At 45.9% G+C, this 26,335-nt stretch overlaps 1 protein-coding gene across 1 annotated transcript in view; it reads left to right on the top strand.

Moving 5' to 3' along the window:
- PRIMA1 (proline rich membrane anchor 1) overlaps positions 1-24,935 on the top strand; it is a 107,496-nt gene extending 82,561 nt beyond the window's left edge. The window contains exon 5 of the mRNA XM_073609882.1: positions 19,494-24,935. Within this exon, the coding sequence (XP_073465983.1) occupies positions 19,494-19,563 (70 nt within the window). The 3' untranslated portion in view covers positions 19,564-24,935. The remainder of the gene's footprint in view (positions 1-19,493) is intronic.
- The last annotated feature ends 1,400 nt before the right edge of the window (positions 24,936-26,335 follow it).

Genomic DNA, 26,335 nt, shown 5'->3' with positions numbered 1-26,335 from the left:
GGTGAGTGGGGTCTTAACTGGAGCAGAGCAACTAGCAGACAGCACACGTGGTGTGCAACATGGGAATGCTATGGTGTAAGGTGAGCGGGGACCAGAGAGAGAGGAGGATCAGTAAACCAGAGGATAGTACTGGGGGTACTACTGACTGAGGGATAGGCAGAGCTGTGGGCTACTACTGAGAAGGGGATCAACAGAGCTGGGGGTTACTACTGAGTGGGGGATCAGCAGAGCTTTGGGGATCAGCAGAGCTGGGGTTTACTACTGAGAGGGGGATCAACAGAGCTGGGGGCTACTATTGAGTGGGGGATCAGCAGAGCTTGGGGATCAGCAGAGCTGGGGGGTTACTACTGAGTGGGGGATCAGCAGAGCTGGGGGTTACTACTGAGTCGGGAATCAGCAAAGCTGGGGGATACTACTGAGCCAGGGATCAGCAGAGCTGGGGGTTACTACTGACTGGGGGATCAGCAGAGCTGGAGATTACTACTGAGCAGGGGATCAGCAGAGCTGGGGGTTACTATTGAGCGGGGGATCAGCAGAGCTGGGGGTTACTATTGAGTGGGGGATCAGCAAAGCCGGGGATTACTACTGAGTGGGGGATCAGCAGAGCTGGGGGTTACTACTGAGCGGGGGATTGGCAGAGCTGGGGGTTACTACTGAGTGGGGGATCAGCAGAGCTGGGGGATCAGCAGAGTTTTGGGGATCATCAGAGCTGGGGATTACTACTGAATGGGGGGTCAGCAGAGCTGGGGATTACTACTAAGCAGGGAATCAGCAGAGCTGGGGGTTACTACTGAGCGGGGGATCAGCAGAGCTGGGGATCAGCAGAGCTGGGGGTTACTTTGAGTGGGGGATCAGCAAAGCCAGGGATTACTACTGAGTGGGGGATCAGCAGAGCTGGGGGTTACTACTGAGCAGGGGATTGGCAGAGCTGGGGGTTACTTCTGAGTGGGGGATCAGCAGAGTTTCGGGGATCATCAGAGCTGGGGATTACTACTGAGCAGGGAATCAGCAGAGCTGGGGATTACTACTGACTGGGGGATCAACAATGCTGGGGGTTACTACTAAGCGGGGGATCAGCAGAGCTGGGGGTTACTACTGAGCGGGGGATCAGCAGGGGGGTTTATCTGAGCGGGGGATCAGCAAAGCTGGGGGTAATGCTGAGCAGGGGATCTGCTGAACGAGGGTACCAATGCTGACCAGCGCTACCATAATTATGGGACAGGAAACTGGCGAGAGTGGTATGCACCACATTAACTAAGCAGACTTGTTCCAGTACTCTCTTCACCCCCCTTGCAAGTTTCTATTTCACTCTGAGGGGGACAAAGAGACTGCGACCATTTTCAATATAGAAAACTGCCGCAGATCCCTTTTAGGTCAAACCTGGCATATGAGGTATGAACTGTCAGCAGACATCACACACCCCTCCCTCTGCTCATGCAGTGATAACACTATATGAGCAGAGCCTACAAGGCTACCGCCCTCTCTTTTACCTTCCAGCAGAGGCTGATGGGGGGGGGCAATTAGAGTAATGAAGAGCTTGCAGCTTCAGGGGGACTGGTCCTGCGCAGTGTCTCTGACAGAACCAGCATAGACCAGGAACAGATGGCACCCCTTTAGTTAAAGTGATTGTAAACCCTCACCTTGTAAAACAACCAATTCGGTTTAAAATAGACATGAAATGCAAAACATTTGTGTATAGATATTAAAAAAAAAAAACATTTTAGATACCCTTTTTTTCCCCTTTTATATAAGTGATCACATTTCCTCTGTTCTCAGCTGCATAAGAGCTGGGGGGGGGGGGGGACTGCAGCACACTAAACTTCCCAATGAAAAGCTGTGCAGGAGGGGTGTGTCAGGACAAGTCTGATTATTGGAGGAGAGCAGACTGAGTTCCCAGCACAGCTACAGAACTGACCACTGTGTGCTCTCTTGCTTAGTGTGGTCAGTTTTTTAAATTGGAAAGCAGGGGGACTGGCAGGGAGGCCAGGGATTTCACACAAAGGAAGCGATACAAAAAGAACAGGAGACCTTCTCATACCAATACAATGGACAGCAGACACATATCAGGAATATGAAATGCTGGGTTTAAAAATGCTTTTCTCAGTTTAAAAAAGTGGTGCAAGCTTTATGCCTGCTCCACTCTATTATTTCCCCCCAATGTTTCTGCCTTACGTTTACATAGTGAAGTGGTGCCATATGTGAAGTCACAGCACAAAGGCTAGGACAGATGTGATGTAGCTCTGTGCAGCTTTCATTTGCAGCAACAGATCACCGCTAAAGATCTATTGCTTGCTGATTGCAGCCGGCAATAGGTCTCTAAGGTTGGGTTCAGGGGCGGCCCGTCCTTTAAGGGCACCACCCCCCTCTATCCAGATGCCCACCGCAGCCTGATCCCCCGCCCGATGTGTCAGCCGATCCCCGCCGCTTTGTGCCTGCTGATCCCTGATGTGCCTGCCGATCCCCACCGCCGATGGGGTAAGTGCTGGTGGACCAGGGTGAGGGTTTAAGGTACCACTGGGGGGGGTGGTTGTTTGCCGCCCCCTTAAACAAAAAACCACCAGCCACCACCAGTTAGGTTCATACTTGTACGACCCACTTTCCGAGCAGTGGCAGCTGGTTGTTTTTTGTTTGTGGGGGGTGGCAATCAACCGAGCCCTCACCCCCCATGGCAACTCCAAACCCCCTTGCTGTCTGCTGGTCGGTTCACCGGCACTTACCCCATCTAGGCGGCGGGCATCCGAGGAGCAGTGGCGGGGATTGGGCATCTGAGGAGCAGTGGCGGGGATTGGGCATCTGAGGAGCAGTGGCGGGGATCAGGCATCTGAGGAGCAGTGGCGGGGATCAGGCATTCAAGGAGCAGTGGCGGGGATCGGGCATCCGAGGAGCAGTGGCGGGGATCGGGCATCCGAGGAGCAGTGGCGGGGATCGGGCATCCGAGGAGTAGTGGCGGGGATCGGGCATCCGAGGAGCAGTGGTGGGGATCAGGCATCCGAGGAGTAGTGGCGGGGATCGGGCATCCGAGGAGCAGTGGTGGGGATCAGGCATCCGAGGAGCAGTGGTGGGGATCGGGCATCCGAGGAGCAGTGGTGGGGATCGGGCATCCGAGGAGCAGTGGCGGGGATCGGGCATCCGAGGAGTAGTGGCGGGATCGGGCATCCGAGGAGTAGTGGCGTGGATCGGGCATCTGAGGAGCATTGGTGGGGATCAGGCATTTGAGGAGTAGTGGCGGGGATTGGGCATCCGAGGAGTAGTGGTGGGGATCGAGCATCCAGGCATCAACTGGGATCGGGCATCCAGGCATCAGCCAGCGGCTCTTCTCCTCTTCGCTTTGCGCTTCAAAAAAATCCAGCCACTGTAGTTCATGCACCTGGTGTCCTGAAAGGGGCCGGACGCATGAATAGGGGGTGGCCGCAGCGGCCGTGGATTGAATCATGCTATGCATGAATCTTTCCATTGCATATAGGGGGTGGCCTGGAAAAAGGGGGCATCGCCCGGGTGCCCCTAATGGACATGCTACCCCTGGTTTGGAGGGTGGGGCAGCCCATTCATGTCAATAGGCTGCCCTACCTGCAGAAATGCAGGTAAAAATAGTCCCAGACCCCTATTTTATAATTGCGCTGCATGGAATCGCATGGTGATATGGCATGTTGCGCATGTGAAAACACAGGCATTTTGCCAATGTAAGGGGGTGCCATTAATGAATGAATGGCACCAGGGCTGCTGTTATCATCATCGGGCCCCATACAGCCCACCTGACTGGTCCTCTCCCAAGAGGAATTCAGAAGCTGCCTGAGCACTGCTAGTCACTAAGATTATTGAGCCTCGGTGAAGCTCTAGTATGCAAACCATTGACACTATGGGAATATAGATACCCGACTAAGGGGGAAAATGGGAATATAGATACCTGACTAAGGGGGAAAATGGGAATATAGATACCTGACTAAGGGGGGAATATGGGATTATAGATATCCAACTAAGGGGGAATATGGATACCCAACTATAGGGGAATATGGGAATATAGATAACTGACTAAGGGCAAATATAGATACCCGACTAAGGGCGAATATGGGAATATAGATACCTGACTAAAGGTGAATATAGATACCCAACTAAGGGGGAATATGGGAATATAGATACCCGACTAAGGGCGAATATGGGAATATAGATACCTGACTAAGGGTGAATATAGATACCCAACTAAGGGAGAATATGGGAATATAGATACCTGACTAAGGGTGAATATAGATACCCAACTAAGGGGGAATATGGGAATATAGATACCTGACTAAGGGTGAATATAGATACCCAACTAAGGGGGAATATGGGAATATAGATACCTGACTAAGGGTGAATATAGATACCCAACTAAGGGGGAATATGGGAATATAGATACCTGACTAAGGGTGAATATAGATACCCAACTAAGGGTGAATATGGGAATATAGATACCTGACTAAGGGTGAATATAGATACCCAACTAAGGGGGAATATGGGAATATAGATACCTGACTAAGGGCGAATATAGATACCCAACTAAGGGGGAATATGGGAATATAGATACCCAACTAAGGGCGAATATGGGAATTTAGAGACCCGGCTGAATTAGGGGGAAAGTTTCTCTCACAATTGCAGTAAAATACATTGTTTGTCTTTAGTTCTTCCTCCATCCAATTGTAGGCCAACTGAATGCTGTGGCCTCTCGGCTAATCTCACTGCAGAGCCCCCCCAACACGGCTGGATTAGACACGATTGTGTGTTGGAAGCCTCAGATTCTTCCCGTAGTGATATAATTGCGGAGAACAGCAGCTGAACAGAATTGATTGTTTACTGCCACTACACCGCTCTAATTGCTGCCTCTCTCTGCGGGAGGCATTTAAGAGCCGTCTGATTATCAAATCAGCCCATTAGTAGGAGAGGATGCTGTCATTTCACAGGTCAGAGCGGAAACTTTCTGTCTTCTACTGGCAGTTATGGAATGATATTCTCATTACATTGCAGGTCTTTCTTTCTCTGCTTTTATTTGTTATTCCTTCCTTCCTTCATCCCTCCCTTCCTTCCTTCATCTCTCCCTTCCTTCCTTCCTTCCTTCCTTCCTTCCTTCCTTCCTTCCTTCCTTCCTTCCTTCCTTCCTTCCTTCCTTCCTTCCTTCCTTCCTTCCTCACACTTTTTTCCTTCCTCCATCCCTCCTTCCTTCTTTCCTTGCTTTCTTCCTTCAGTACTTTCTTCCTCCCTTCCTTCCTCCATCCCTCCTTTCTTCCTTCCTTCCTCACCCATCCCTCTTTTCCTTCCTTCCTTCCTTGCTTGCTTTTTTGCTTCTTTCCTTGCTTCCTTCCTCCCTTCTTCCCTCTTTCCTTCCTTCTTTCCTTGCGTCCTTCCTCCCTTCCTTCCTCTTTCCTTCCTTCTTTCCTTGCTTCCTTCCTTGCTTTCTTCCTCCCTTCCTTCCTCCATCCCTTTTTTTTCCTTCCGCCATTCCTTCCTTCCTCCATCACTCTTTTCCTTCCTTCCTTCCTTCCTCCATCCCTCCTTCCTTGCTTTCTCCCTTGCTTCTTTCCTTGCTTTCTTCCTTCCTCCCTTCCTTCCTCCATCCCTCCCTCCTTTCTTCCTTCCTCCCTCCATCCCTCCTTCATTCCTTGCATGCTTTCTCCCTCCCTCCCTTCCTTCCTCCCTCCCTTTTTTTTCCTTCCACCTTCCTTCCTTCCACCTTCCATCTTTTCCTTCCTCCCTTCCTTCCTTCCTTGCTTTCTCCCTTCCTTTTTCTCTTGCTTTCTTCCTTCCTTGCTTTCTTCCTCCCTTCCTTCCTCCATCCCTCCCTCCTTTCTTCCTTCCTTCCTTCCTTCCTTCCTTCCTTCCTCCCTTTCACCCTACTTCCCTTCCTTCATCCCTCATTTCCTTCCTTCCTTTCTTCCTTCCTTGCTTTCTCCCTCCCTCCATCCCTTTTTTTTCCTTCCTTCCTCCATTATTTCCTTTCTTCCTTCCTTCCTCCATCCCTCCCTCTTTCTTCCTTTCTTCCTCCCTTCCACCCTTCTTCCCTTCCTTCCTCCATCCCACCTTTCCTTCCCTTCCTGCCTTTCTTTCCTGCCTTCCTTCTGTCCTTCCTTCCTTTTTGTCGGTGGTCCTAGTATGATCATGCCCTCTTGTGCATTGCCAAGTACAGTAAAGGGAATCTGCGAAGCTTGACCTGCAATCATTTTTGGAGATACTCAGAGAGACGAGATTGGAACCTTTAAATACATCAGAGAAGTGAATAAGGTTCAGGAGGGCAGTTTTTTCAGTTTGAAACCAAAATCGAGAACACGGCAACATGACGTTAAACCAACTGGAGGAAAGTTCAAAACTAATCTTAGAAAGTATTTTTTCACTGAAAGGGTAGTTGATGCTGGGAACAAACTTCCAGCAGAGGTAGTGAGACAGTCAATAGTAGATGGTTTCAAACATGCTTGGGATAAACATAGATCTATAGTCAGACAATAAACTTAACAAAAACAAAAAACAAACAAAAACCCCCAAAAAAACAATAAGAAAAAAATTGGGCAGACTCGTCACTTGATGGACTACACTGTCTTTTTCTGCCGTCACTTTTCTATGTTTCTATGGAAGGGAGCAGATGGGAGGAGACGCTTAAAGGGTTAGTTCACCTGTCCCCAAAAAACTGCCAAAGCAGGTAGGGGGTGCCTGTATGTCACTTTGATTAAAGATGCATAATGCCCCTACTATAGGTGTAGCCTATTTATGTACAGTACCACCTGAATCCTGACGGTAAAACTCCCAGAGTTGGCATCTTGTCCTGTCTTGTTGCTAGGACATTGCTAAGAGGATCCCTGCTGTTACTACTCACCCCCACTATTACAGGAGCAAGCTCTCTCTGATGCAAATCTCAGCGCATGCCCAGTTTGCGATCTCTCTACTCTGACAGGGAAAAAGGAGCAATGTTTTGGAGCCTTGCAAGACCCCTTTATCAAGGCTTGTGATCTGATGAAGGGGTCCTGCGAGGCTCCGAAATGTTGCTTCTGGTATTATGATGTGATTGCTGAATAAAGCTTTGGACCCGTTCTGGAGATCGGTGGTGTGTGCTGGTGACATACTTTTGCTTTGCATGTCTTTGGTCCCCAGCTGGTGGTTGCTGCAGCACCCATTTACATTCACAGCCATTCAGCAGGAACGTAGGCGTTGGCAAGAAGTGTGTTTGAACTAATGGAGTAAAAGGTTCTGCGTGTCCTTCAGTTCTTCTATGTTTGGCTTGAAATTTCCACATTGAGTAATTTCTAGACCGAGGTATGCGTAGCTGTTGGGTTCATAGCTGTAGGCCTTTTTCCGTCACCAATAGGAAGAAGCCTACAAGACAGCTTGGCAGTGCTAGAGAAATACAGTGCAATATGGGAACTACCCATCAACCCAAAGCAAACAAAATTCACGGTGTTCCAAAGAAATAATGCAAAACAAAGCAAGACTGCAGTTGTGCATAGAGAGAGGTCCCAAACACCGCACACCTAGCAAAGCCATAAGGCTAGGTTCACATCTATGCAGGCTGTGGTTGATGTTTTTTGGAGTGCTTAGCTGTGCTTTTCACATTTTTGAACATGCATTGTTGCATCCCTTTGTGCAGTTTTCATGCGTTTTCATGGTTTTTCTGTTTTGCTTTGGGGAGGGCTAGTAGGAAATTAAGACAGTTCTGTTCGTGTAGTGCGACTTTGATGTGACTTTACACTCTATGGCACTCAAGAAGCATCACAGTCACATCAAAGTAGTGCGGGAACCATTATGTGTCCAAAGTCCCATGTTAGGGTTAGAGTTAGCAATCATTGTTTGTGTTAGTGGTAATTGTTAGGGTTAGTGTTCTAACCCTAATAATTACCCATAACTATCTCTATCCCAAACCCTAACCCTAACTCTATCTCTATCACTATCCCTAACACTATCTTCAACCCTAACTCTATCTCTATCCCTAACCCATACTCTATCTATAACCCTAGTCCTAACCCTAACTCTATCCCTAACCCTATCTCTAACCCTTACTCTGTCTCTCTCCCTAACCCTAACCTTATCTCTAACCCTAACTCTCTAACCCTAACTCAATCTCTAACCCTAATGCTAACATTTAACCCTAGCCCTTAACCCTAACCCTATCCCTAACCCTACCTCTAACCCTAACTCTATCTCTCTCCCTAACCCATACGCTATCTCTAACCCTTGTCCTAACCCTAACTCAATCCCTGACCCTATCTCTATCCCTAACCCTAACTCTGTCTCTCTCGCTAACCCTAACTCTAACCCTAGTTCTAACCCTAACTCTATCTCTAACCCTAACTCTAACCTTATCCCTAAAACTAGCCCTAACTCTATAACCCTAGTCCTAACCCTAACTCTATCTCTAACCCTAACTCTATCCCTAACTCTATCCCTATCTCTAACCCTAACTCTAACCCTAACCCTAGTCCTAACCCTAACTATATCCCTAACCCTAGTCCTAGCCCTAACCCTAACTCTATCTCTAACCCTAGTCCTAACCCTAAGGCTCCATGCATACTAGGAGCAGAAAAAAACATCAGCGTTTTAGCTGGAAAAACGTGGCATATAAAAAAACGCAAATTGAGAGCATATTGTATAAAGTTTAGGCGAGTTTATGAGAGTATGAGCATTTGAGTTTACTGGCGTTTTTTGCACTTAACAACACTCCCCTCTGCAAAAGTTAACTCCCAAATTAAAAAAAAAAATGTTGAAACTTGACGTTCACAAGAGATAACAGGAGTTTAGGAGCTATTGACGTTTTTACAGTTCATAAACTTCTCCAGAAAACATGATCGAGAAGGTTTTTTTTCCTGTCTCTGAACGACCCTGTCAGAAAATGTCTGTAGTTCTCATAATGTGCAAAGACACGTAGAATACAATAGAAGTGCTTCTACAAGCAGGTGAAAAAAACGTCAAACGCCTGTAGAATCAATGTTTTGGTTTTTTTTGCCAGTGTGCATGAAACCTTTCTCTATCCCTAACCCAAGTCCTAGCCCTAACTCTATCCCTAACCCAAGTCCTAACTATAGTCCTAATTCTATCCCTAACCCAAGTCCTAGCCCTAACTCTCTCTAACCTTAGTCCTAACCCTAACTCTATCCCTAACCATAGTCCTAACTAGGGATGAGCCGAACACCCCCCGGTTCGGTTCGCACCAGAACCTGCGAACGGACCGAAAGTTCGCACGAACGTTAGAACCCCATTGACGTCTATGGGACTCGAACGTTCGAAATCAAAAGTGCTCATTTTAAAGGCTAATTTGCATGGTATTGTCCTAAAAAGGGTTTGGGGACCCGGGTCCTACCCCAGGGGACATGTATCAATGCAAAAAAAAGTTTTAAAAATGGCCGTTTTTTCGGGAGCAGTGATTTTAATGATGCTTAAAGTAAAAAAAAAAAAAGTGAAATATTCCTTTAAATATCGTACCTGAGGGGTGTCTATAGTATGCCTGTAAAGTGACGCGTGTTTCCCATGTTTAGAACAGTCCCTGCACCAAATGTCATTTTTAAAGGAAAAAATCTCATTTTTTAAAAAATGTAATGTTGGGTCCTGGCAATATGGATGAAAATCAGCGAGACAAACGGCATGGGTACCCCCCAGTCCATTACCAGGCCCTTTGGGTCTTGTATGGATATTAAGGGGAACCCCGCACCCAAATTAAAATAAGGAAAGGTGTGGGGCCACCAGGCCCTATATACTCTGAACAGCAGTATACAGGCGGTGCAAACAAGACAGGGACTGTAGGTTTGTTGTTAAGTAGAATCTCTTTGTAATTTAGAACGGGTACATTTTTAACGTGTTTAGCTCCAGCCAAAAAATCTTTTTTAAGCTTTTTGGAAAACATAGGGAAGGGTTATCACCCCTGTGACATTTGTTTTGCTGTCTTTCCTCCTCTTCAGAAGATTTCACCTCACTTTTTGTCCCAATGGATTGGAAAGCATCAGTGGAAAGGAGAAATGTTTTTCCCATATTAACTCTTACAGGAGAGAATTTCCCTTCCTAGGGGTAGATTTATTCTCACTTCCTGTTGTCTCCTTCCGTTTGCAAGTAGAAGTCGTTTGTAAGTTAGTTGTTTGAAAGTAGGGTCCTGCCCTATATACTCAGCAGAAATTTGGGCCTTAGGTGTTGCTGTGGCCACAACACTGTAAGCCCTCACAGGGCTCTGCTGTGAAATATTAGATCAAGAATTGTAATTACATGCCCCTGTTGAACAGGAGCTGAAAAATTAGGCCTTAGGCACTGGTGCTGGTGCCACAACACTGCAACCCCTCACAGACACTCTAGTTGGAATGCAGGAACGAGCCCTGCTGCAAAGTATTACATCAAAAATCGTAATTACACGCCCCTGTTAAACAGGGGCTGAAAAATTGTGCCTTAGGCACTGGTGGTGGCACCCAGAACCAAAAATGTTCTTACAAGCTATCAGCGTGATGATTGAGGAGGAAGAGGATAATTACTCAGGGATAGTCACTCAGCATCAGCATAGGCAGTCTTTGAAGGGATCTGAGATTTCAAAAAAAATTATTCGGTTACATCAGCATCAGGTGTTTGGTAGCTGGTGGTGATCCAAGACTCATTCATTTTTATGAAGGTCAGTCGATCGACCGAGTCAGTGGACAGACGCACCCTGTGATCGGTTACCACGCCTCCAGCAGCACTGAATGTGCGTTCCGAAAGAACGCTGGATGCAGGACAGGCCAGTAGCTCAATTGCATACTGTGCAAGCTCTGGCCAGTGATCCATCCTCAAGACCCAGTAACCCAGAGGATTTTCGGTGGGAAAGGTGTCCAAGTCTGATCTTGCCCCTAGGTATTCCTGCACCATGTAAAACAGACGCTGGCGATGGTTGCTGGAACCGATCATACCTTGGGGCTGCGGACCAAAAAATTGTCTGAACGCATCGGTCAGGCGGCCACCTTCTCCACCGCTCCTTCTTTGACTGACCGAAGCCTCAGCAACACGTTGTCCAGAAACAGGAGTTTGTAACCTCCCAGTCTCTGGGAACGCGTTGCACAGACCTTTCTGCAAGGCCTCCCGAAGATGTTTCATCCTCTGCTCCCTCTGCGATGGCAAGATAAGGTCCGCAACCTTACCTTTGTAACGTGGATCAAGGAGGGTTGCCAGCCAGTATTGGTCCTTCTCCTTGATACCACGAATACGAGGATCCTTACGCAGGCTTTGCAGGATCAGGGAGGCCATGCAGCTTAGGTTTGCTGAGGCATTCGGTCCGGAGTCCTCTGGGTCACTAAGGACGACATGGTCCGCAGCCACCTCCTCCCAGCCACGTACAAGTCCATGTGTTTCTTGGGACTGATCCCTTAAAGACTGCTGCTGATGCTGAGTGCCAGGCTCCACCTCCATACTGACACAATCTTCCTCCTCCTCCTCCTCCTCCTCTTCCTCCTCGTCCTCTTCCTGTGTGATCGGCGGGCACGCAGGAACACTGTCTGGATAAAGGGGGCCTTGAGAGCTAAGGAAGTCCTCCTCTTCCTGCCTCTGTTCTGCCTCAAGTGCCCTGTCCATTATTCCACGCAGCGTGTGCTCCAACAGGTGGACAAGGGGGACAGTGTCACTGATGCATGCACTGTCACTGCTCACCATCCTCGTGGCCTCCTCAAATGGTGACAGGACAGTGCATGCATCCCTGATCATGGCCCACTGGCGTGGGGAAAAAAAACCAAGCTCCCCTAACCCTGTCCTGGTGCCATAGTCGCACAGGTACTCATTGATGGCCCTCTGCTGCGTGTGCAGCCGCTGCAGCATGGCCAACGTTGAGTTCCACCTGGTGGGCATGTCACAGATTAGGCGGTTCTTGGGCAGGTTAAACTACTTTTGGAGGTCCGTCAGCCGAGCACTGGCATTGTATGACCGGCGGAAATGCACACAGACTTTCCTGGCCTGCCTCAGGACATCCTGTAAGCCCGGGTACCTGCCCAAGAACCGCTGCACCACCAAGTTAAGGACGTGAGCCAAACAGGGCACATGGGTCATTTGTCCCTGTCGGAGGGCAGAGAGGAGGTTGGTGCCATTGTCGCAAACCACCATTCCTGCCTTAAGTTGGCATGGCGTCAACCACCTCTGAACCTGCCCCTGCAGAGCTGACAGAACCTCTGCCCCAGTGTGGCTCCTGTCCCCCAAGCACACCAGCTCAAGCACCGCATGGCATCTTTTGGCCTGCGTACTTGCGTAGCCCCTTGAACGACTACGGAGCACCGCTGGTTCAGAGGAAGAGGCCATGGAGGAAGAAGAAGAGGAGGGGGTGGAGGAGAGAGGTGTGTCACAATCATTAGCATTTTGGAGGCGTGGTGGCGGAACAACCTCCAACACTACTGCACCTTGTCCTGCATCCTTCCCAGCTGCCAGCAGAGTCACCCAATGCACCGTGAAACTTAGGTAACGTCCCTGTCCATGCCTGCTGGACCATGAGTCAGCGGTAATATGCACCTTACCGCTGACCGCCCTGTCCAGCGAGGCATGGACATTGCCTTCCACATGCTGGTAGAGAGCCGTAATCGCCTTCCGTGAGAAAAAGTGGCGTATGGGTACCTGCCACTGAGGAACCGCACATTCCACAAACTCACGGAAGGGGGCAGAGTCTACCAACTGAAAAGGCAGCAGTTGAAGTGCTAGCAATTTTGCCAAGCTAGCATTCAACCGTTGGGCATGTGGATGGCTGGGAGCAAACTTCTTTCGGCGGTGCAGCAGCTGGGGCAGGGAAATTTGCCTGGTACAATCTGACGTCGGTGTACCAAAATCAGATTGCCCACAAGTACGTGGCTGTGACACACCTAATTCTACACCTTCATTCCTCTCAGTGCAGGTCTCAGAGAGGACTGAAGGTCTAGTGGGGTTGGAAATCTCAGCTGATGAGGAGCAAGCAGAGGTCCTCTTTGTTCTTTGGTGTGGGTCTTTTAGATACGCTTGCCAACGAACTGCATGGCAGGTCAACATATGTCTGGTCAAGCATGTGGTACCCAAGCGGGAGATGTTTTGGCCACGCGAGATACGCTTGAGACATATGTTGCAAATAGCAGCGGTGCGATCTGATGCACTCGTCTCAAAAAAGGCCCACACCAAAGAACTTTTTGAATAACGCGCAGAGACTGCAGCGCCCTGCACATGTGGAGCTTTGGGGTGTGATGCAGTCAATGTGCTGCCCTTAGGCTGGCCCCTGGAGGGCATCCTGCCTCGTTGGTGATGTGCCGCCTCCTCCTCCTCCTCCTCTCTCCTATCAGGCACCCACGTTGAGTCAGTGACCTCATCATCCCCTCCCTCCTCATCACTGGAGCAAACCTGGCAGTATGCTGCAGCAGGGGGAGCATGACTGCCAGATTGCTGTCCTTCTTGGGCACCCCCTCTGTCCGTGCTCGTGTTACTGCCTTCATCGAGCTCAGTATCATCATCAGAGCCTTCCAAACGCTGGGCATCCTCCTGGAGCATGTACCCAACACTGTGGTCAAACAGTTCGAGGGACTCCTCAGGAGGACATGGTGGGGCTAGGGAAGGAGTCACTGATGACATTGAGCCGAGGGAAGAGGCCGCTGCTTTGCCAGACAAAGTACCCTGGGCATGGGTGAGAGAGGATGAGGAGGATGAGGACGGCTTGGTCATCCACTCGACCAAGTCTTCCGCATGTTGCGGCTCAACATGGCCAGCTGCCGAAAAAAAGGCCAAGCGTGTCCCATGGCCACGTGCTGATGAGGATGCACCGTCTCCACGACCAGCACTAGACACAGAGCCTGCTTGCCCTCTCTTATTGGCTTGTGACTGTCTGCCTCTCCTTCTTGGCCTTCCAGACATACTAATGGCCTGTAGCTGCACTAAGCTGGGATATATATATATATATATGTACTGATACTGCAGCTAGCAAAATCAACTGCCTGCCTGTAGTATGAGAACACCACCAACCTTCTACAGGTAGCTTTAGCTGAACACTGTGAGGTGGACGCACCCCACTAACTTGTAGGTTTAGCAGAACACTGTGAGCAGGACGCACTGCACTAACTGTAAATAGTCTAGCTGCCTGACTGTGGTACTAATAGGATCAAAAGAACACCAGCAATTTTCTTCACGTAGCTGTATTTACTGTAACAAGACAAGCCTGCCTGTCAGTAAGAAGATAACAGGAACGGATCTAGCTGAACACTGTGAGCAGGACGCACCCCACTAGCTTGTAGGTTTAGCTGAACACTGTGAGGTGGACGCACCCCACTAACTTGTAGGTTTAGCTGAACACTGTGAGCAGGACGCACCCCACTAACTTGTAGGTTTAGCAGAACACTGTGAGCAGGACGCACTGCACTAACTGTAAATAGTCTAGCTGTCTGACTGTGGTACTAATAGGATCAAAAGAACATCAGTAATTTTCTTTAAAATACTGTAACAAGACAAGCCTGCCTGTCAGTAAGAAGATAACAGGAACGGATCTAGCTGAACACTGTGAGCAGGACGCACCCCACTAGCTTGTAGGTTTAGCTGAACACTGTGAGGTGGACGCACCCCACTAACTTGTAGGTTTAGTTGAACACTGTGAGCAGGACGCACCCCACTAACTTGTAGGTTTAGCAGAACACTGTGAGCAGGACGCACTGCACTAACTGTAAATAGTCTAGCTGCCTGACTGTGGTACTAATAGGATCAAAAGAACACCAGCAATTTTCTTCACGTAGCTGTATTTACTGTAACAAGACAAGCCTGCCTGTCAGTAAGAAGATAACAGGAACGGATCTAGCTGAACACTGTGAGCAGGACGCACCCCACTAGCTTGTAGGTTTAGCTGAACACTGTGAGGTGGACGCACCCCACTAACTTGTAGGTTTAGCTGAACACTGTGAGCAGGACGCACCCCACTAACTTGTAGGTTTAGCAGAACACTGTGAGCAGGACGCACTGCACTAACTGTAAATAGTCTAGCTGCCTGACTGTGGTACTAATAGGATGAAAAGAACACCAGTAATTTTCTTTAAAATACTGTAACAAGACAAGCCTGCCTGTCAGTAAGAAGATAACAGGAACGGATCTAGCTGAACACTGTGAGCAGGACGCACTGCACTAAATGTAAATAGTCTAGCTGCCTGACTGTGGTACTAATAGGATCAAAAGAACACCAGTAATTTTCTTCAAAATACTGTAACAAGACAAGCCTGCCTGTCAGTAGGAATATAACAGGAAGGGATCTAGCTGAACACTGTGAGCAGGACGCACTGCACTAAATGTAAATAGTCTAGAAGATAACAGGAACGGATCTAGCTAAACTGAATACAGTGTATATATATATATATGCAACACCTGGGATGCATATATATACACAATACACTTTAAGTGCAGCTAACTGACTGACTGTCCTGCCTAATCTAGCTAACTCAAATGAAATGACACTGTCTCTCTCTCTCTCTAAGCACACCGGAACACACTGCACAGGGCCGCCGTGCAGGCGACCTTATATAGTGTGGGGCGTGTACTAAATCCCCTGAGCCATAATTGGCCAAAGCCTCCTTGGCTTTGGCCAATTATGGCTCTCTGTTAAGGCGGCGCTGTGATTGGCCAAGCATGCGGGTCATAGTGCATGCTTGGCCAATCATCAGCAAGCAATGCACTGCCGCAGTGAATTATGGGCCGTGACGCGCCACACGAATTTGGCGCGAACGGCCCATATCGTTCACAATTCGGCGAACGATCGAACAGCCGATGTTCGAGTCGAACATGGGTTCGACTCGAACACGAAGCTCATCCCTAGTCCTAACCCTATCCCTAACCTTAGTCCTAACCCTATCCCTAACCTTAGTCCTAACCCTATCCCTAACCATAGTCCTAACCCTAACCATAACTCTATCCCTAACCATAGTCCTAACTATAGTCCTAACTCTATCCCTAACCCAAGTCCTAGCTCTAACTCTCTCTAGCCATAGTCCTAGGCATAACTATCTCTAACCTTAGTCCTAACCCTAACCCTAACCATAGTCCTAACCCTAACCCTAACTCTATCCGTAACCCTAACTCTATCCCTAACCTTAGTCCTAACCCTATCCCTAACCGTAGTCCTAACCCTAACCATAGTCCTAATCCTAACCCTATCCCTAACCATAGTCCTAACCCTAACTATAACTCTATCCCTAACCATAGTCCTAACCCTAACTCTCTCTCTAACCATAGTCCTAACCCTAACTCTATCCCTTACCCTAGTCCTAGCCCTAACTTTATCTCTAAGCCTAACTATCTATAACCTTAACTCTAACCCTAACATTTAACTCTAACCCTTAACCCTAACATGCAAATTTGGACACATAAAGGTTCATGTACTACTTTGATGCTACCTTAGTACCAGAGAGTATAAAAGCCACATCAAAGTCGCATTGCATAAACAGAACTATCATACTTTCCTATTAGCCAAAATAAAATGCAAAACGCATAAAAAACGCAACACGTGCATTTTTGGTGCGGGTCCATTGAAGTTAATTACACGCAAAAGCGCAATCCTCTGTGGAAAAATGTCCCTGACCTTTTCCAAAGAAAAAAAACCGCACCGGCTCAAAATGCACAGATGTGTACTAGATCCATAGGACATAGGACATGTTAAATGGACTGTAGTTAGTTTCTGCAAAATGCACTATAAAACGCATAGGTGTGAATCAAGGGTTTGTAAACAGGTCAAAGCAACCTCAGCCAGCTTCATCCAAAGCCACGCCCCCAAGAGTGCAGTTGTTTCATATAAAGGAAGAACTCTTATTTGCTTAGTGTTATTTCCGTGGAACACTAAAGTTTGTTGTGCTTTTTTTTTTGTGGGGGGGGGGGGGGTGTTTGATGTGTAGTGCCCGTGTCACACTGAATTTCTCCAGCACTGCCAGGCTGTCTTGTAGACCTCCTTATTAGGGATGGGCTTTATGTTCGAGTCGAACATGAGTTCGACTCGAACATTGGTTGTTCGTCGAGCAGCGAACAATTTGGGGTGTTCGCGGCAAATTCGAAAGCCGCGGAACACCCTTTAAAAGTCTATGGGAGAAATCAAAAGTGCTAATTTTTAAGGTTAATATGCATGGTATTGTCATAAAAAGTGTTTGGGGACCCGGGTCCTGCCCCAGGGGACATGTATCAATGCAAAAAAAAGTTTTAAAAACGGCCGTTTTTTCGGGAGCAGTGATTTTAATAATGCTTAAAGTGAAACAATAAAAGTGTAATATTCCTTTAAATTTCATACCTGGGGGGTGTCTATAGTGTGCCTGTAAAGGGGCGCATGTTTCCTGTGTTTAGAACAGTCTGACAGCAAAATGACATTTCTAAAGGAAAAAAAGTCATATAAAACTACTATCGCTAGCGCCGGCTATAATCAATTGTTGGTCCAGCAATACACAAAAAAGTTCATTGATAAAAACGGCATGGAATTTCCCCACAGATGAACCCCGAACCAAAATTAAAAAAAAAATGCGTAGGGGTCCCCCTAAATTCCATACCAGACCCTTCAGGTCTGGTATGCATATTAAGGGGAACCCCGTGACAAAATAAAAAAAAAAATAGCGTGGGGGTCCCCCTCAAAATCCATACCAGACCCTTATCTAAGCACGCAACCTGGCAGGCCACAGGAAAAGAGGTGGGAAGAGAGAGCGCCCCCCTCCTGAACCGTACCAGGCCACATGCCCTCAACATTGGGAGGGTGCTTTGGGGTAGCCCCCCAAAGCACCTTGTCCCCATGTTAATGGGGAAAAGGGCCTCATCCCCACAACCCTTGCCCGGTGGTTGTGGGGGTCTGCGGGCGGGGGGCTTATCGGAATCTGGAAGCCCCCTTTAACAAGGGGACCCCCAGATGCCGGCCCCCCGTGTGAATTGGTAATGGGGTACAAGTGTACCCCTACCATTTCACAAAAAAGTGTCAAAAAGGTTAAAAAAATTTTAAAAACACAAGAGAGGGGGATCGTGTGGACGGAGCGGAGAAGAAGCCGGAGGAAGATGCGGGATGAGAAGAGCGGAGGAAGAAGAAGATGGAGAAGAAGATGGAGAAGTAGAAGATGGAGGAAGAAGAAGCACACCGAAGGAAGACCAGAAGAAAGAAGATGGAAGAAGAAGTGGAAAGAAGAAGAAATTAAAGGACTTGTCAAAAACCGTCTCTTGTGTTTTTTAACCTTTTTTTGTGAAATGGTAGGGGTACATTTGTACTCCATTACCAATTCACACGGGGGGGGGGGGTCGGGATCTAGGGGTCCCCTTGTTAAAGGGGGCTTCCAGATTCCGATAAGCCCCCCTCCTGCAGACTCCCACAACCACCGGGCAAGGGTTGTGGGGATGAGGCCCTTCTTCCCATCAACATGAAGACAAGGTGCTTTAGGGGGCTACCCCAAAGCACCCTCCCAATGTTGAGGGCATGTGGCCTGGCACTCTCTCATCCACCCCTCTTTTCCTGCGGCCTGCCAAGTTGCGTGCTCGGATAAGGGTCTGGTATGGATTTTTGGGAGGACCCCACGCAATTTTTTTTTTTAATTCTGGGGCTGGCTTCCCCTTAAAACCCATACCAGACCTGAAGGGTCTGGTGTGGATTTTGAGGGGGACCCCCACGCCATTTTTTAAAAAATTTTGGCACGGGGTTCCCCTTAATATCCATACCAGACCTGAAGGGCCTGGTATGGAATTTAGGGGTACCCCCACGCATTTTTTTTTTTAATTTTGGTTCGGGGTTCCCCTGTGGGGAAATTCCATGCCGTTTTTATCAATGAACTTTTATGTGTATTGCCGGACCGACAGTTCATCATAGCCGGCGCTAGCGATAGTAGTTTTAAATGACTTTTTTTCCTTTAGAAATGTCATTTTGCTGTCAGACTGTTCTAAACACGGGAAACATGCGCCCCTTTACAGGCATACTATAGACACCCCCAGGTACGAAATTTAAAGGAATATTACACTTTTATTGTTTCACTTTAAGCATTATTAAAATCACTGCTCCCGAAAAAACGTCAGTTTTTAAAACTTCTTTTTGCATTGATACATGTCCCCTGGGGCAGGACCCAGGGCCCCAAACACTTTTTATTACAATACTCTGCATATAAGCCTTTAAAATGAGCACTTTTGATTATTTATGTTCGTGTCCCATAGACTTTAACGGTGTTCGTGTGTTCGAACTAATTTTTTGCCTGTTCGCATGTTCTGGATGCGAACCGAAGCGGGGGGGGTGTTCCGCTCATCCCTACTCCTCATGTTGGTGACAGAAAGTGAAGGTCACCCTCACACTCTCCCTCTTGTTCTCACTCATCTTTTTTCTTTCTAATGTCTACTTTCATTCCTCTCCTCTTTTTTCCCCCCTTTCTCTCCTATCAAGCTGTATAAACAAAGTCACAGCTAAATCATTGTGATGTTATTTTACAATGCCCTTAGAAGATGGACTGGAGACTTCCAAGTCTTAAAGCAACCACAGTACAGAAAAAAACTAAATTTACTTTTATTCACAAGCACACAACTCTTTACAGTGTATAAAACTGACCCGTTTATCTCCTTGATTCTTGCAGGAAACCACTCCACAAGGAAGAAAACGGCACCACCCGAGCTGAATATGCAATGACCCTTGAAACAGCCTAAATCCAAGGTACCAGTGTCATGGTCAAGCAGCTCCCACAAACCCTTCATGGTAGAAGAGCCATTGAACTTTTTCTTTGGGGGAAAAGACAAGCCCTGCCCAAAGATGGCTTGCAATGTAGATGGCATGGGCCATTTGGCTGGAGACTTGGTCATGCACCCGTCATTCTGGAAAGAATACATGTGCAGTTAGGCTGGAGAATTCCCTCTGTATTTGTGGAAAGGCCAGTGAGAGCTCACAATGGCCAGTGGATGAGCCTACGGCCATTATTGACTGCCCGCAAAATACTGTGACGCTGGCACGAGGAAGGTGGTAAACCGCAATTTAAAGGACGGAGGACGTGGACAGGAACGCCCGCATGCGCAGAGTTTTAGTACCCGAGATACAAACCCTATGTTATTTTCTATGGGACCGCGCCTTTAATGTTCATGAATACCAACAGAATTGCATGCACTTAATACTTTATCAAAGAAAACACAGCAGTGGTATAACTACTATGCAATACCTCTAGGCTGACTGTTACGGAAGAAACTACAAGATGTATTTCCAAAAAAGACAGAGCTGCCGAATTAAAAAAAAAACAAAAACAAACAAAAACAAGTCTACTTGGTTCACAAAATATAGCCCATGCTTTCTTCTGCATGGCCAAAACGGTAAACCTTAGTGGAGACCATGCCAAAGGGCATTTACAGCAGCATCTGGGCCCACGTGAGATCTTGTGCACCTCAAAGCAAGAACAAATCTCAAAGCAGGCAATGAGATCTTTTGACAGAGTGAGTGTCAATGGTGACGAAACCCCAAATTTACCCTGAGCAAGGGCCATTGGTAGGGTTCCAAAAGAGTTAGGTCACCCCATAGAGTGAAAAGTTGCACAGCGTCACAGTAAACAGTGTTCATGTCTTATTCTGTTTTCACCATCTATTCTCTTTCTCTCTGTTTGCCACAGTCCCTATTGCTTTGGGAACTTCTTATCTCTAGGTCAGGGGTCTCCAAACTTTCTAAACAAAGGGCTAGTTCATTCAAAGACAATAATGAGGGCAGGAACAATCAAAACTCAGCACCACATCCCATAGAAATTATGAACAGAAGGAGGGAAGATGGGGTAAACAACCCCGGGGACTTTTAAAGTGCTTAACAATATAGGGTAGACAGAGTAGATAGACATGTACAGCTTAGCCATAAAAAAGATTTTTATTATTACAATTGATACAAATTACACAACATGATTAAAAAATATCTCAATATCCCCATCCAATTTAGGTAGACAGTAGAAAGCCACTCAATAGATACCACTCAACATGTTTTGCTCATTTGGAGCTTCCTCAGGAGTTTTGGTATAATTTATGGTATACGAGAAATGAGAAGAAAAACATGTACATGTCTATCTACTCTATCTACCCTATATTTTTAAGCACTTTAAAAGTCCCGGGGTTGTTTACCCCATCTCCCCCCTTCTGGCTAGTTCATTCAGACTTTAAGGTGGCTGGGCTGTACCCAGTGGGAGTAAACAAAGCCACATCTTTGGTATTAGGGGGAGGAATAGTGACCAATTGTTGGTGTCGGTGGAAGGAATTATGTCCCGTTGTTGGTATCAGTGGGAGTAATAGTGCCCTATTGTTGGTGTCAGTGGCAGGAATTTTCCTCAATTGTTGGTGTCCATGGCAGGAATAATGCCTCGAACGGGTGGATAAAGGAAAGCAAAGGGCTGCAGTTTGAAGACCACTGCTCTAGGTAGAAGGTATTGCTCAACAGCTTCTAGTGAAATAAGCCAAAAGGAACCAAAAAGCTTCCACTGAAACAGTGTGTGCTGCAGTAGAGCCTTCTTAGAATAAAAGATATTTAGATGTCCATTTGCATTTTCCAAAAATAAGAGGACTAATCCTCATTATAGAATAGTGGGTAAGGCCATGTAAATCATTTCTTTATGTTCTTTAGATAACTATATACACAGCCTAATATTATAGCGTCTTTTATTCCAAGCTGTGCACAGCTGTTTCAGACTCGTTGGTCATCAGGGCAGCACATGGGTTTCTTCTCCAGATATAAAGAAATTCTTCCTGTCTGTTGCTTGGTCTATAGTAGCAGGCCTGAAACATCCAATACAATTTCTGACCAACAATAGAGGCAGCACAAAGTCTGCCTTTGCAGATGCTCCACCCTAGACAAGTCCAACTAGGTAGTAGATGCATGTTGAAGACCTGGGGCACATGGCTGAGGACCTCGGTCCATAAGTAGATGCAAGTTTGAGACCTGGGGCGCTTAGTGTAAGATCTATGTCCAGGAGTGGATGCAGGTTGGACACCTGGTGAACTTGGCTGAAGACCTATTTCCAGGAGTAGACGCAGGTCTGAGACTTGGTGCACTTGGCTGTAGACCTAGGCCCAGTAGTAGATGCAGGTTTGAGACCTGGGGCACTTGGCTAAAGACCTATGTCCAGTAGTAGGCGCAGGTTGGTGACCTGGAGAACTTGGCTGAAGATCTATATCCAGGAGTAGATGCAGGTTGGTGACCTGAGGGACTTAGCTAAAGATCTATGTCCAGGAGTAGATGCAGGTCTGAGACTGGGTGTACTTTGCTAAAGACCTATGTCCAGGAGTAGACGCAGGTTTGAGACTCGGTCCCCTTGGCTGAAGACCCAGGTCCAGTGCCCCAGATACCAAGGCCTGACAATGCCTCTGCTCCACATGCTGCATGCCACATTCAAGGGACAGTCAGTATAGAGTGTCATGTTCTCTGGCAAGATCCAATGTCTCTATGAGGGGATGGGCTCAAATACTGTTCCCTGTAGCACCGCTGAAGGATGTCTCTGTTTTAAACCCTGCTCTCACATAATAGTCTAAATGAAATGTTCAGAATTACAAATTGTTAATATTTGAAAATACCCATTTCCTTTTTTCGTATGGAGAGACAGACAATGCTGTGGCTGCTTTATATATAATCAATTTTTTTTTACATTAATGCAAAACTGTGCTTTACCCTTGCAGGAGAAAGCAACAGGCTCACGTTCATGCCAACCTCACCAGCATTGCTTACTAACCTTACCTTCACACCCCATCACCACTCCCAATCTGATAATCTACTGGGAGTGTAGAGGAATGCCAGGGGTGTGGGGGGGGGGTCATGTGACTCACTCCCATTCCTCCTAATATTATAGAGCCATTTATTCAAAACTGGATATCCAAATGTTACAAGTTACCTGCAAGCACCTTCATTATCATTCAGATTCTCTTCTAATCAGCTTTAAGCTACAATAATGTTATAGACATTTTAACCACTTTCATCCAAACTCATTTTGCAAAATTAAACATATATATCAAGGCAACTTGCCACCAACAGTTACTATTGAAAAAGCCAAAAGGGTTTAAACTGTTGGTGGTAAGTTTTATGATCCTTCTCTTTTGTGGAAAGATGGTTGAAAATGCTAGAAAATCGCCACATGTAGAATCAGTATTAGAGAGCACATCACTGGCCTCTGACTGGTTGGTGGTGAAGCAGAGCTCCAACTTGGAGCAGAAATCGAAGCCTCCATACAACATGCACCTATGAAGATCTGGCAGATGATAAAGCTACTTGTAGATGTCTTGCGGTGCCTACTCTTAAAAGGAAGCCTCTCAGGATAGATTTATAGGAACTGACATTGTTGGGTCGTATGTGCACAAACTATCATCCATATCCTTCCTTTAACTCTTTTTGGAGACACATATATACAGTACATATGAGTTGGCAGACACCCCATATGAATTGGTGAAAACTCAACCTGCAGTTTATTGAGACCAAAATAAAAACTTTTACTCCTAAATGAGAATGTGAGAAATCTAGAGTTTTCTTTTTCATGAAAATTTTGGCAAAATGTTGCCATTTTGGTAAAATGCATAGAGGTTAAGGGAGAAGGTGAAATGTAACTGGTTGTAGGTGGTACTGTATTTAAAAGGGTGTAGGGAGCTTTAATGACTCCCAAGAGTTACGTAATCTCCAATAAACCACCCTGGACCTGTTCTTGGACCAAAATTTCCCCCCATTATCTTTAATATTTAGGTCAACAGTGAAAGGTAGCTGTTAATCTACTGGGACTGTAGAGGAATGCCTGGGGTATGGGGATCATGGGATTCACTCCCTAGGTTGTATGTGCACAGATTGTCATCCTTATCCTTCCTTTTACTTCTTTTTGAGTCACTTACTAAGAAGACGCATATGCATATGAGTTGGCAGACACCTCCTATGAATTGGTGTAAAATCAATCTGCAGTTGATTGAGAAAAACATTAAAAAAACCTACTCCTAATTGATAATTTGAGAAATCCAGAGTTTTCTTTTTCAAAAAAAAATTTTGGTAAAATTTTGCTATTTCAGTAAAATGTATATAAGTCAAGGGAGAATGTGAAATTAAGCTGGCTGATGGTGGTATTTAAAGGGCGTAGTGAGCTTTAATGGCTCCCAACAGTTTTGGAAGTTCCATTAAACCACCCCGAACCTGTTCTTGGACCAAAAAAAATGTCCCCCTCCCCCATTTGCCCCCATATTTAGGTAAACAGTGAAAAAGTACCCAAGTTGTGAAAATTTTGCCAAAGACAAAACCAATTTTAACAAACTCACTCTACCTATCTCTACTCTAAAAAGGGGAATGAGGATTGTAGGCAGCACGCAGCGAATGAAGACCGACTGAAGAAGGACAACCTTAAGTGGACAAGTATCTTACGTGGCCCCGAACGAAGCTGTAAATGCCAACGAATAGAGGCCCTGGGAAAACTGAATGTTGGGACCTATTTATTCAAAGTTCCTGGAATGAAAGCCACATGACCCACCCAATCCAAAATTCTTTTCCAAACTGCCATTCCCTAAAATGGGTTTGACTCCTGACTGGCTGGTGTAGTTTGATGGTTTTTCCTGGAGAAACATTGATAACTGGGGTCCGTGCTTCACTAAGAAAAAAAAAGAAACTGATAGCAGGGGCTATTGTGTGTCTCAACCAAGGCTCCTATCCAGCCATGGAGGCTGCCATTGCCCAACACCTGGAGGAAGTGTGAGTTTGGGGGCAGCATTATGTACCTTGACGTGCCCCGGAACCAGCATTTAGTCAGTGCTGGATGAGAGCCTCAGATGTTACACATAACTGCTATCCAGACGATCCAGACGATTAAAGGACCAGTAGACGGGAAACCCCATTCACCCATCAAAGAATGTCTGCATGTCGTTCAATAGGAATACCAGCCAGGGAGTCCGTTTTATGTAGGAAATGGTCTCCAGAGATACAAAGGGACCATTTCTGGCAACATTGTAAGACTTTCAATGGAAAAGTTCAAATACATTTAAATACATTCTAAAACTGAACTCCTATCTAAACAAATATTGTCTAAATACAAGAGGCATTTGTATTCTTACTTGAGTCTTGGTGTCCTTTGAGTTTTTCTTCCAGGTATTCAGTCATTTAGCATGGAACAATTCTGTCCCTTTGTCTATGTATAGGAACTTCCTGTAATAAAGACCGGTCACCACTACTCTCTCCTTGTGCAGGGTGACTGGTCTTGTCTCCGCCTCCCTCCTGTAGTTTTCTGTAGTGGGTGGGGCCTGCTGGGCCCCTCCCACAGCTTTGCTCTCAGCACAGGCTACGTAAAGCACAGTGATGAAGTCACTGCTACTTTTAGAATGCAAAATCTGGCTTTTCAAAAGGTCATGCGTTATAAATCGCAATTTGTAAAATTGAAAATCCAAAAACAAGAAGATCCGAAAATTCGAAAGAATAACCAACTAGCTAATAAATAACAGACTATTAAATTATAGGTATTGGAATTTCCCTTTAAATTTGGCTGTTTGTGAACGTAACGAATACGAATTTATCCGAAGTTGCAAATTATCCGAAATAACGAATGCCGCATCTGAACGAATGGAACGTAACAAATTCATAACAATAAATAATAATAAAAATGTTTTAATATTATTATTATTTATTATTAATATGTTCCGTTCTATTTGTTTAGATGCGGCATTCGTTATTTCGGACACTTTGAATAAATTCGTATTCGTTATGTTCACTAAAAGACAAATTTGAAAGGAAAAATTCCGATACATATAATTTAATAGTTATTTATTAGTTAGTTAGTTATTCTTTCGAATTTTCTAGGATTTTCTAACTAATAAATAACTATTAAATTATACGTATTGGAATTTTTCCTTTTAAATTTGTCTGTTTTTGTCTGTATTCGTTAATTCGTAAAATTCGGAAATCCAAAAACCCAAAAATCTGAAATGATAACTAACTAATAATCATGTAATTTTTTACTAACTATTAAATTATAGGTATTGGAATTTCCATTCAAATTTAGCTGTTAGTGAACGTAACGAATACGAATTTATTCAAAGTTACAAATTGTCCGAAATAACGAATGCCGCATCTAAACAAATGGAACAGGACAAATTAATAACAAATAATAATAATATTAAAACATTTTTATTATTATTTATTATTATGAATTTGTTACGTTCCATTCGTTTAGATGCGGCATTCGTTATTTTTCGGATAATTCGTAACTTCGGATAAATTCGTATTCGTTACGTTCACTAAGAGCCAAATTTCAAATGAAATTCCAATACCTATAATTTAATAGTTAGTTATTTATTAGTTAGTTATTCTTTTTTTTTAGAATTTTCGGATTTTCTTTCTTATTTTTGGATTTTTGAATTTTCTAATTTACGAATTGCGATTATAACGCATGACCCGAAAAGCGAAAAAAAAAAAATAATGAATGAAATGAAAACTAACAAATTTTTTCGGCATTGC

The sequence above is a fragment of the Aquarana catesbeiana genome, linkage group LG13 (assembly GCF_042186555.1).
Source record: "Aquarana catesbeiana isolate 2022-GZ linkage group LG13, ASM4218655v1, whole genome shotgun sequence".
NCBI classification, from domain to species: domain Eukaryota; kingdom Metazoa; phylum Chordata; class Amphibia; order Anura; family Ranidae; genus Aquarana; species Aquarana catesbeiana.
This window is presented reverse-complemented; position numbering and strand designations above follow the sequence as displayed.